At 41.1% G+C, this 13,325-nt stretch overlaps 1 protein-coding gene across 1 annotated transcript in view; it reads left to right on the plus strand.

The window, feature by feature from the left end:
* Positions 1 to 13,325, plus strand: part of pde3b (phosphodiesterase 3B) — a 292,910-nt gene that overhangs the window by 167,856 nt on the left and 111,729 nt on the right. Inside the window, exon 2 of the mRNA XM_034191148.1 lies at positions 7,683 to 7,733. Coding sequence (XP_034047039.1) covers positions 7,683 to 7,733 — 51 coding nt within the window. The remainder of the gene's footprint in view (positions 1 to 7,682; positions 7,734 to 13,325) is intronic.

A 13,325-nucleotide genomic window follows, 5' to 3' on the forward strand; every position in this document is an offset into this window, starting at 1 on the left:
AGAGTCAGAGCTCTATTGAGCCGAGTATTCCTTTAACTTTAACTAGTAATGACTTCATGACATTCTTTGCTAATAAAATTTTAACTATTAGAGAAAAAAATTACTCATAACCATCCCAAAGACATATCGTTCTCTTTGGCTGCTTTCAGTGATGCCGGTATTTGGTTAGACTCTTTCTCTCCGATTGTTCTGTCTGAGTTATTTTCATTAGTTACTTCCTCCAAACCATCAACATGTCTATTAGACCCCATTCCTACCAGGCTGCTCAAGGAAGCCCTACCATTAATTAATGCGTCTTAAATATGATCAATCTATCTTTATTAGTTGGCTATGTACCACAGGCTTTTAAGGTGGCAGTAATTAAACCATTACTTAAAAAGCCATCACTTGACCCAGCTATCTTAGCTAATTATAGGCCAATCTCCAACCTTCCTTTTCTCTCAAAAATTCTTGAAAGGGTAGTTGTAAAACAGCTAACTGATCATCTGCAGAGGAATGGTCTATTTGAAGAGTTTCAGTCAGGGTTTAGAATTCATCATAGTACAGAAACAGCATTAGTGAAGGTTACAAATGATCTTCTTATGGCCTCAGACAGTGGACTCATCTCTGTGCTTGTTCTGTTAGACCTCAGTGCTGCTTTTGATACTGTTGACCATAAAATTTTATTACAGAGATTAGAGCATGCCATAGGTATTAAAGGCACTGCGCTGCGGTGGTTTGAATCATATTTGTCTAATAGATTACAATTTGTTCATGTAAATGGGGAATCTTCTTCACAGACTAAGGTTAATTATGGAGTTCCACAAGGTTCTGTGCTAGGACCAATTTTATTCACTTTATACATGCTTCCCTTACGCAGTATTATTAGACAGCATTGCTTAAATTTTCATTGTTAGGCAGATGATACCCAGCTTTATCTATCCATGAAGCCAGAGGACACACACCATTTAGCTAAACTGCAGGATTTTCTTACAGACATAAAGACATAGATGACCTCTAATTTCCTGCTTTTAAACTCAGATAAAACTGAAGTTATTGTACTTGGCCCCACAAATCTTAGAAACATGGTGTCTAACCAGATCCTTACTCTGGATAGCATTACCCTGACCTCTAGTAATACTGTGAGAAATCTTGGAGTCATTTTTGATCAGGATATGTCATTCAATGTGCATATTAAACAAATATGTAGGACTGCTTTTTTGCATTTGCGCAATATCTCTAAAATTAGAAAGGTCTTGTCTCAGAGTGATGCTGAAAAACTAATTCATGCATTTATTTCCTCTAGGCTGGACTATTGTAATTCATTATTATCAGGTTGTCCTAAAAGTTCCCTGAAAAGCCTTCAGTTAATTCAAAATGCTGCAGCTAGAGTACTGACAGGGACTAGAAGGAGAGAGCATATTTCACCCATATTGGCCTCTCTTCATTGGCTTCCTGTTAATTCTAGAATAGAATTTAAAATTCTTCTTCTTACTTATAAGGTTTTGAATAATCATTTCCCATCTTATCTTAGGGACCTCATAGTACCATATCACCCCAATAGAGCGCTTCGCTCTCAGACTGCAGGCTTAATTGTTGTTCCTAGGGTTTTTAAGAGTAGAATGGGAGGCAGAGCCTTCAGCTTTCAGGCTCTTCTCCTCTGGAACCAGCTCCCAATTCGGATCAGGGAGACAGACACACATTGTGATCTGTAGTGAGAGTAGAGAGCAAGTTGAGTCTAGTCTGGAGAGGTGGAGATATGCTTTGGAGAGAAGGGGAATGAAAGTCAGTAGAAGCAAGACTGAGTACATGTGTGTGAATGGGAGGGAGCCCAGTGGAATAGTGCAGTTACAAAGAGTAGACGTGGTGAAAGTAGATGAGTTTAAATATTTGGGGTCAACTGTCCAAAGTAATGGAGAGAGGTGAAGAAGAGAGTGCCGGCAGGGTGGAGGAAGGTGGCAGGAGTGATTTGTGACCGAAGAATATCAGCAAGAGTGAAGGATAAAGTTTACAAGACAGTAGTGAGACCAGCTATGTTGTACGGCTTAGAGACGGTGGCACTAACAAAAAGACAGGAGTCAGAGCTGAAGGTGGCAGAGCTGAAGATGTTGAGATTCTGTTTGGGAGTGACAAGAATGGACAAGATTAGGAATGAGCATCTCAGAGGAACAGCTCAGGTGGGACGGTTTGGAGACAAAGTCAGAGAGGTGAGATTGAGATTGGTTTGGACATGTACAGAGGAGGGACCCAGGGTATATAGGGAAAAGGATCCTGAGGATGGAGCCACCAGGCAGGAGGAGAAGAGGGAGGCCAAAGAGGAGGTTTATGGATGTGCTGAGGGAGGACATGCAGGTGGTTGGTGTGACAGAGGAAGATACAGAGGACAGGGTGAGATGGAAACGATTGATCTGCTGTGGCGACCCCTAACGGGAACAGCCGAAAGACAAAGAAGAAGTTTTATCTGCCCCATTTTTCATTTCTGCAGATTCCAATAATGAATAGGTTTTTCATGCTGATACAAGTATTTTCCCCAATGTAATTGTGCATATGTGTAGAATGGTGAATAGTTTGCTATTTTCACATCGCTTCCTCTTCCACTGCTCTTGTGATGTTGCTTATTTCTCTGAACTACTCATGATTTTGTGGAAAATATCTGAAATTTTCACTACAGTTGTTCATAAGGCACATGGGAGATTCAGACATAGATGTGATCGGCTTTTTTCAGTATAAATCCTTCTCTGTGCCAGTCCACCATGGGGTTGTGACTGCAACAGCCAAAAGATGCACTACGCACACTTTCTCCAGTCACAGCTACAGACTCCACCAGTGTTGTCATGGTTGTCTTGGTGGCTTCCTTCCTTTGCAGAGTCACTTACTTTTATGAACCGCCTGTTCCAGTCATATTTATCATGCAGTACCTTACTGGTTGTATCTCATAATGATCTGACATAGTCAGTGACTTAGAAATGTTCAGGTATCCATAGAAAAGATATACAAGAGACTAGATTTTATTTATTTTATTTCTTGTATCAAAATGCAGAATTTTACATTCACCCCATATTTTAGTCCTTGAGGTCTATGAATGACTTTGTGTAAAATGTGTAAAAATTCCAATATAAACAAATTAATAAATACCACATCTTGTGCACATAAGAGCTTTGATCAGTTAGTTTTGAAGTTACACTGGTCACAGCCAAACAAATCAGTCATTACACAGGTAACAACATAACCTTCTTGTCAGAGGTGAGTGGAGCATAAAAAAGTTACACATCTTGTCCTGGCATTTGGAAAGCAGAAATAATGTTATTCACATTTCAAATGCACCACACACATTTAGGACTGCCATTGTTCTCTGTCACACACATTTTCAATATTTTCATGAATATTTATCCTTGTGTTTAAGCTCAAGGCACCTTGACACTTTCACAAATTTGATCCACGCACTGGCACGCAATCTTGCGTGCCAGTGAGTAAATCCATCATAAACTGTTGTAAACTGTGCGTGCACAATAAACAAAACAAAAAACTTTGAAATGGTCAAAATTTCTGGCACACATTAATTTCATGCCACTTGCATGAACTAGTCATGAACATTGCAAAACCTGTCTGAAAACACTTCTTGTCAAAGCGTGTCATTGCACACAGGGCATCCGAACGATTATGACGAGATGTTGCATCTATAACAAACATAACTTTATAGATACGTTATCTAAACTCATGAGAAGGAATGAAAATGCAACTGATTTACCAATCCATTACTCTATATATACAGTGAGGAAAATAAGTATTTGAACACCCTGCGATTTTGCAAGTTCTCCCACTTAGAAATCATGGCGGGGTCTGAAATTTTCTTCTTAGGTGCATGTCCACTGTTAGAGACATAATCTAAAAAAAAATCTGAAAATCACAATGTATGATTTTTTTTTTATAATTTATTTGTATGTTACTGCTGCAAATAAGTATTTGAACACCTATGAAAATCAGTGTTAATATTTGGTACAGTAGCTGTACTGTTCTTAAAGCCAACAGCCAGCTAAACTCGTCTCTTCAACAAATCCCCCAAGGAAGAGGCAGGTCTTGTAGTTAGCGAGGTTTATTGAAAAGAAGGTAAAACTGAAATAAATACAAATACAGCAGGTAAGTATCAAATAATAAGGTGAGTATTACAAAATATCTACACAGATAAGTAGGAGAGATACATAACTAAATGCTATACTTAGCTTAGCTTCCATGCTAATTAGGTCTATGGTACTTCACAAAAAGGAATGCTAACATTAGCTGAGTCACACATCATTTCCAGTACAATAACTGCATTACTGTTTCCACATGAATTAACTTATTTTGTCATCAAAGTTTGACTAAACTATTTATCTATACATTAATCACTTCTTTCTACAGGTAAATCAACATAAATGTACTTACTGGCAATGCCACACCAAAATGGAAAGATAAAGTTTCAGAGGAGCTGAGCTGACATGTGACCTTCACCTTGAATAACTGAAAAATGACTATTCCCAGGAACAGGAAGTGACATCATACCACAATCTGAGAAATTACTGTGTCAAAATAAAAGCCCCTGTCAAATATATTACCTGTGGCATCACAGTAGCCTTTGTTTGCAATTGCAGAGGTCAGATGTTTCCTGTAGTTCTTGACCAAGTTTTCACACTCTGCAACAGGGATTTTGGTTCACTCCTCCATACAGATCTTCTGGATCTTCTGATTGGAGTTTCAGCTCCCTCCAAAGATTTTCTATTGAGTTCAGGTCTGGAGACTGGCCAGGCCACTCCAGGACCTTGAAATGCTTCTTACGGAGCCCCTCCTTAGTTGCCCTGGCTGTGTTTGAGATCATTGTCATGCTGGAAGACCCAGCCATGGCCCATCTTCAATGCTCTTACTGAGGGAAGGAGGTTGTTTGCCAAAATCTCGCAATACATGACTCCATCCATCCTCCCTTCAATACGGTGCAGTCGTCCTGTCCCCTTTGCGGAAGAGCACGCCCCGGGTTTGTTGTTTCCACCCCCATGCTTCACGGTTGGGATGGTATTCTTGGGGTTGTTCTCATCCTCTAAACATGGTAAGTGGAGTTGATTCCAAAAAGCTCTATTCTGGTCTCATCTGGCCACATGACCTTCTCCATGCCTCCTCTGGATCATCCAGATGGTCACTGGTGAACTTCAAACGGGCCTGGACATGTGCTGGCTTGAGCAGGGGGACCTTGCTGCCCTGCAGGATTTTAAACCATGACAGCATCATGTGTTACTAATGTAATCTTTGTGACTGTGGTCCCAGCTCTCTTCAGGTCATTGACCATGGCCTCCTATGTAGTTCTGAGCTTTCTCAGAATCATCCTTACCCCCACAAAGTGAGATCTTGCATGGAATCACATACCATGAGAGATTGACAGTCATCTTGTGTTTCTTCCACTTTTTAATAAATAATCTTAACAGTTGTTGTCTTCTACCAAGCTGCTTGCCTGTTGTCCTGTAGTCCATCCCAGCCTTGTGCAGGTCTATATTTTTGTCCCTGGTGTCCTTAGACAGCTCTTTGGTCTTGGCTATAGTGGACAGGTTGGAGTGTGATTGATTGTGTGTGTGAACAGGTGTCTTTTATACAGGTAACAAGTTCAAATAGGTGCAATTAATACAGGTAAAGAGTGCAGAATAAGAGGGCTTCTTAAAGAAAAATTAACAGGTCTGTGTGAGCCAGAATTCTTGCTGGTTGGTAGGTGGTCACATACTTATTTGCAGCAGTAACATACAAATAAATTATTAAAAAATCATACATTGTGATTTCCGGATTTTTTATTTTTAGATTATGTCTCTCACAGTGGAGATGCACCTAAGATGAAAATTTCAGACCACTCCATGATTTCTAATTGGGAGAACTTGCAAAATCGCAGGGTGTTCAAATACTTATTTTCCTCACTGTACATACATCACCGACACCACAGAGATTTCCATCAGGTTTCACCCTATTATGAGCAATTTTAGATGCCTACAGCAACATCAACCGCTGACAACATATTACAGCAAGAGTCCACAAAAGTATTTTGAAGGCCTGACTAAAGTGTAATATGTTATATTTAATAAGATATTTTCATGAAAAAAAAGATGCATATACATATATATATATATATATATATATATATATGAGGAACGCTGTAGAACAGAACACCTTTGGTGTTCTTCAACAGTCCGTGCATGTCTGGGTCCTGTGCTGAATCCAGCAGCATTTTCTTCACCAGTAATCCTGGTGATGAAATTGAACAAATTCACCCAGCTGTTTACATGTTAAAGAGCATAGTCTGATTAATGAGTCTCTGTGGCTTATGTGCTCCAAAATGCTACTACAATGGGACATCATATGCTAAGGTGTTTACATGTCCACAATGCAGTTCAATAACAGAATAAAATCAGAATACTCCATGTTTTAATTGGATTATTGCTTATTCTGAGCATGAGAAAAACTCACGCATGCGCACGAGGGTTCAAGCATTTCTGACGTAAAAACATATGAATGAAATCCATATAGTTTTTGAAAAAAATAAAAAGGACCGTTACTTTATTGACAGCCCTCGTATATATATATATATATATATATATATATATATATATATATATATAAAAAATAAATAATTACCTTTGAGACAAGATTCCAAATATATTCTCCACCACACAACGCGCATGAGACAACCTGTAGCTGTAGATCATTTCTTTGTGATTCTGGGAGCAATGAAAGAATGGTTTCATCAGCCAAGTTCTGAGTGCGTCATCGACTATGAAATGATTATTTTATATAGTGTAGCGTCAAGCGGGACAAAGCGGGATGCATTGGCACAACAAATTGCGCTTCAGTGCATGGATTAAATTCGTGCAAGTTTCAAGGTGCAATAAGCAATTCTTCTTTTTTCTTTAATTCACATGTGTATTCCATTTGGTGGCCAAGTGGTTAATGCGCTTGGTTTCAGTTCAGAAGGTTCCAGGTTCAAATCCCACCCCTGCCACATTTCTCCATGTAATGTGGAGTTGCGTCAGGAAGGGCATCTGGCGTAAAACTTGTGCCAATTCAACATGCAGATCCACCTTGGATTTGCTGTGGCGACCCCAAGTGCAAACAAGGGAGCAGCCGAAGGGACTTTACTTTTATTCCATTTAAAGCTCAAATAAAGGGTTAGGTTATTTCAGGTCCTGACATTGTTTCACAATCTGTGCCAACTTGAACTGTACACTGAACCGCTGTAATGTGTGAGAGCTCCTGTTTGGTTATAGATAGCGTAGAAATGCGGCCGATTGACGTAGTTAGTGCGAGATAAGATCTCATAGCTCCATTGTAGACATACCATGGTGGTTTTAGTGGTTTGCTTTTCTTCTTTTGCTTTCAGTGAAATGCTTTCGTCTGTTGTCGCTAAGGCAACATGCATTAGCATACCTGTAGTAGAGAGTGTGCATCGTGCAGTGCAGGAAGTCTTTAATGTAAACTGTTAGTGAACTGTTTGCTTAGATAACGGGCAGAAAAGACTTGCAGAAGCCCCGCTGATCTGTTTGTGGCCTGCCAGTGCTCCTGGGATGCCAGTGTGATGAAACTAGAGCAGAGATCAAAGCTTCTGTGCTCAGTATTTGAATATACTTCATTTTTCTCTGTTGTGCACAGTCATACAAAATGTTAACATTTGGCTGATTATTTGTGACTGTGTTTTTCAGATGATCCTATGGGACTGGGATCTGAAGCACTGGTACAAACCGCAAAATCAGGTCAGTAATACCTTTCACATAATTTTAAAATTTTTAAGTATACTTCTGAATAAAACTTGACATGAAATGTGCATGTATCATTGATCAATCATGCTTCATGATTAGACTTTTTCCACAAATCAGAATTCACTTCTTTTTGATACTTTTGTCAGGGGTGGAAACAAACAAACATATGAAAACCTTGAAATACGTATCATGCTAAAGTCACTCAGACAATCTTTAAGTGTTTGTAATCTATCGAAGAATTTGGCTCCCACAATGCAGAAATATTTATTTGTTCCTGTTAGTCTGAAATAATGCAGGTACAATATATATTTAGAAAAATACTTGGTTGTAGAGCTGCAGCTATCAATTATTTTAGTAAATGAGTATTCTAGCAATTGATACACCAATTAATCCAGTAATTGGATAAACAGTTACTTTTAACTATTGATTTTATCTCAATAGAGAGCAGTGTTAAATATACAAAACATAACAACAAATCAAGTTTCTTAAAAAGAATAACTAATTAGTTTCCTTTTCAGGAGCTGCCTAGTAATGTTGAAGGTAGTTTTGATGACATCTAGTGGTAAGGTTTCATATTGCAGCCCATCCAATACCCTGTCAGTGAATCGCCTCTGGTACTTTATGTTTTACAGACAGAGGCTGTCCATATGTGGCTTCTGGGCTTCACATTTTCCTGTAGAACACACACGCTAGCAAAACTAAGAAACAAAGAAAAGTTTTTTTGTTTTTTGTTTTTTTGCAGAAACCCATCAGGCTAAATGGAAATCAGTTTCACGTTGCGTGTTTCCTGCTTTGTGTTGCCATGTCTCTGTAGCAAAGCCAACCAAATAGCTACTCAAAACAGCCCGCTGCCTCCCACCCCAGCCTAGAAAGAAAGGAATAGTTGAAAGTGCTCACAGACAGCAGTGTAATCTGCAACACTTCAAAATTAGCCTACCTCTGTGAACCTGGTAGCACAGCTCTCCACACCACAATAATGGAGTGAGAAATGTTACATTACTGACATTGTGAATTAGTTTTAGTCATCTTTGCCGAGCATGATAAGTTATCCAACAACGGATTCATCAATATACCATGTTGCATGTGCGTTTTTACAGAGGCAGCAGATGACGAGGAGGTATTTTGTGCCCTTGCTCACTGACAATAAGTCACGTTCATCACTAAGGCCCCTTTACACAGGACGACGGCAGTTGTGAGTCTGTTGTGAAACTTAAAACCCTCCTGATCCGCAGAGGTGATGCAAAAACACCTTACTGTATAATTGCTTCAGTGGCCCTTGTGTGGTGGTGGTGTGGCATTTGTGTGCTACAGCGATCTGCCACTTCTTTAACATGTATGCTGGATTTTGAGCAGTTTGCTGTCATATTTCCTCACTGTGCATGCTCACACATGTGTGCGCATGTGTTTCCCCATCATTCACAGGCAGCGTCAGCTAAATCTGCAGAAAAACTACATCACTTTTTTGTCTTCTTTTGACCGGAGCTCCACATGCATTCTGTGAGTCATACTATGGATTATACAATTGGTGGAAAAAAGGACAAAACTGTGGTGAGTCGTCAATGAACTTAATGTACCTACTTATATATTAAAATATTCCACGCGAGGTGTTTTCATGAAGGAGCTGCCAGCTTCATGGAGTGGGGAAAAATACATCGCACACGCATGCATAATCCCAATTGAATGCGCACATACAGGAATGTGGAAAAAGGATTCATTTAATATTTGGCTCATTTTGACTTCCATGGTGACAGATTTTTACAACCCCAATTCCAGTGAAGTTGGGACATTGTGTGAAATGTAAATAAAAACAGAATACAATGATTTGCAAATCCTCTTCAACCTATATTCAATTGAATACACCACAAAGACAAGATATTTAATGTTCAAACTGATAAATGTTTTTGTTTTTGTGCAAATATTTGCTCATTTTGAAATGGATCCCTTCAAGACATTTCAAAAAAGCTGGGACAGTGGTATGTTTACCATTGTGTTACGTCACTGGGGAGCAAGGAGCATCCCCAAAAGTCTCAGCCGTTCACAAGCAAAGACGGGGCGAGGATCACCACTTGGTGAACAACTGCGTGAAAAAATAGTCCAACAGTTTAAGAACAGTGTTTCTCAACGTTCAGTTGCAAGGAATTTAGGGATTCCATCATCTACAGTCCATAATATAATCAGAAAATTCAGAGAATCTGGAGGACTTTCTACACGTAAGCAGCAAGGCCAAAAACCAACATTGAATGCCTGTGACCTTCGATCCCTCAGGTGGCACTGCATTAAAAACTGACATCATTGTGTAAAGGATCTTACCGTGTGGGCTCAGGAACACTTCAGAAAACCATTGTCAGTTAACACAGTTTGTGGCTACATTTACAAGTGCAAGTTAAAACTCTACCATGCAAACTGAAAGCCATACATCAACAACATCCAGAAACGCCGCTGCCTTGTCTGGGCCCGAGTTCATTTGAAATGGACAGACGCAAAGTGGAAAAGTGTGCTGTGGTGTGATGAGTCCACATTTCAAATTGTTTATGTAAATCGTGAATGTCATGTACTCCAGACAAAAGAGGAAAAAGACCAACCAGATTATTACTAACGCAACGTTCAAAAGCCAGCATCTGTGATGGTATGGGAGTGTGTTAGTGCTCATGGCATGGGCAACTCACACTTCTGTGATGGCACCATCAATGCTGAAAGGTGCATCCAAGTTTTGGAGCAACACATGCTGCCATCCAAGCAATGTCTTTTTCAGGGACGTCCTGTTGGGAAGGTGTCGTAGCACGGACCCACAACAGGGGGCTCAAATGAACGGACAATGAGTAAGCCAAAAGGTAACAATTTAATGTTGTGACAATACACAACTAAATATACAGAAATTGCAAAGTCAATTAACACCAGGTGACGTGTGGGCAGGCTCGAAGATAGAAGACCCCGACGAGAGAGAGGCCGCGTCCCACACGGCCTCCACCACCAACGGTCTGAAGAACACCGGAGCCGCCAAGTCCCGAGTCCCCAGGTGACCTCTGTCTTCGGCTGTCGAACCTGGTACTGCTGGCAAAAGCAGAGACAAGATGAATGAGTGTAAGTCCTTACACTCAGTGGTCTATAGTCTGTACACAGTCAGGAGGAGGACCTCCACCTCCGAATCACACACTCGTGCAGCTCCTTGTGTAACCACTTATCTGTAGCGCAGTCGTCGTCTTCACGCCACACGCCAATTCCCCAGATAAGGGCGAACACCACAGGATACCGGCTGCAACAGAAGTTCAGAATCCACTCAATGATATGAGTCAGCAGAGAAGTTACCTCTCGGTAGTCGATTTCTCGGCGGGGAGGTGGAGTTGCAGTCCGGCTTAAGTATTGGTGTAGATGAGTGACAGCTGGTGTGATGAGTGACAGCTGTCACTTCCTCTGGGTCTGGCGCCCTCTCGTGCTTGGAGCCCGCACTCCAAGCAGGGCGCCCTCTGGTGGTGGTGGGCCAGCAGTACCTCCTCTTCAGCGGCCCACACAACACGTCCCTGCTTATTTCAGCAAGACAATGCCAAGCCACAGTCTGCATGTGTTACAACAGCATGGCTTTGTAGTAAAAGAGTGCAGGTACTAGACTGGCCTGCCTGCAGTCCAGACCTGTCACCCACTGAAAATGTGTGGTGCATTATGAAGCACAAAATACGACAATGGAGACTCCGGACTGTTGAACAACTGAAGTCGTACACCAAGCAAGAACGGGAAAGAATTCCACCTACAAAGCTTCAACAATTAGTGTCCTTAGTTCCCAAACGCTTATTGAGTGTTGTTAGAAGGAAAGGTGATGTAACACAGTAATAAACATACCACTGTCCCAGCTTTTTTGAAACGTCTTGCAGGCAGCCATTTCAAAATGAGCAAATATTAGCACAAAAACAAAGTTTATCAGTTTGAACATTAAATATCTTGTCTGTGTTTTGTATTCAATTGAATATAGGTTGAAGAGGATTTGCAAATCATTGTATTGTGTTTTATTTACATTTCACACAACGTCCCAACTTCATTGGAATTGGGGTTGTAATTAGTTAGTGCTACAGGTTGTCAGAGCAGTAATCGGAGTGCAGATTACTTGTCTGACATGTCTGACATGACATGCGCTTTTGGTGACAGTCGACCTGCATGTCAGCTGGTTTTGAATTAACACCTAGCCAGAATGAACCATCAGCCTCAGGAATAGTAGAAGACAAATCTCTTCACCTGATCTCTGCTCTGTCAGGGTGGACGGCTGTCCGGCAACCGTAGCGACTGGACCCTCAAAGCAGACTCCCAGACTTGGCGTAGGTGTAGGAAAAACATGGTCTTTATTCCAGGGTTAGTTTCGGTGCACAGGTGGTCAAGCACCGGAGCAGAGGTACAGTTGGGGTCGGACAAAAACACAGTCATGATCAAGCAGGGCTCAATGCACGAGCAAACACAGTAATCAGAGATGAGGCAAACGGCATGGTCGAGGAGAACACAGCAATAATCGGTACACAGCTCGGCAAAAACAGGACTGAGAACAAAAGGCTGGAATGTGTGCTAGAAGCGACGACAAACTGGTGGTGAGCTGTGAGACTATGATGGTTTAAATAAGGAGCAAACAAATCAGGGTGATGTGAAGCAGGTGTTAATTTGTTGCATGTGAGGAACAATCTAGAAAGGGGTGTGGCTAGTGGACAAAGAGTATACATAGGCTAGATAGTGGGGAAAGGAGTGCTCAAAGTGGAGTGATGTCAGATACAAAGAAGCGTGAGCAGCAGTGGTGGCTGGCCCATAGGGGGTGCTCGGGCGCTGCCCTCCTAGATGTGGAGGGGAAAAGTCATTATATATATATGTATTTAAAAAATATTATCAATGTCAGTTTTACTTAATAGTATGTGCCTACATGTAATATGAATGATTAAAACAACACTTCCTCCAAATGACTCTCATTCAACAGTGCATTTCCACCGACAGGAGCAGAGAACGTATCATTCCTCGTCTTGGGCTATCATTCAAAGTGCCCTTGAAGTGCAGCGAAATAACCAATTGTATGTAGTTGCTAGGGAAAATTAATAAATATTTGGCAAATCAACATTGCCAAAATTAATGGCTTTGGGGCGCCGTAATTTTAGCCCCTGCTACAAAAATGCGGGAACGTTAGATTGCTACAGTCAGTGATATACGTGACGCTGCAGGTGCTGCTGTCAGTCAGGCAGGAAGCGCGACAATGACGTTTGGGTTATATTTATTTATTTTTATTTTGTCTCCGTGTGTCTTGCTGGAGTAAGTTGAAGAACTCTGGGACTCCTGCTCGTTATGTCTTCTGAGGTTTAAAACGGTACAAAAACGAATTCAATCAATGACACCAAAGTTTGGCGGGGATCCTTTTGGAGGCGCATGGAGGTGCGCACATCAGATCTTTCTCGTGGTTTAATGACAATTGCACATCCCGGTTGGAGGAGAGACTTTTGTCTGACTCATTATAAACCATGTCAGGCTTCATTCACACTGTCAGCGCGCACACGTCACGGAGGCTGCTGATCTGCGTGGATGGAAAGGAGCGCATCCACCTCTTCAGCTCAGGTGAGCTGACGAGCT

This window comes from Thalassophryne amazonica, chromosome 2 (assembly GCF_902500255.1).
Source record: "Thalassophryne amazonica chromosome 2, fThaAma1.1, whole genome shotgun sequence".
NCBI classification, from domain to species: Eukaryota; Metazoa; Chordata; class Actinopteri; order Batrachoidiformes; family Batrachoididae; genus Thalassophryne; species Thalassophryne amazonica.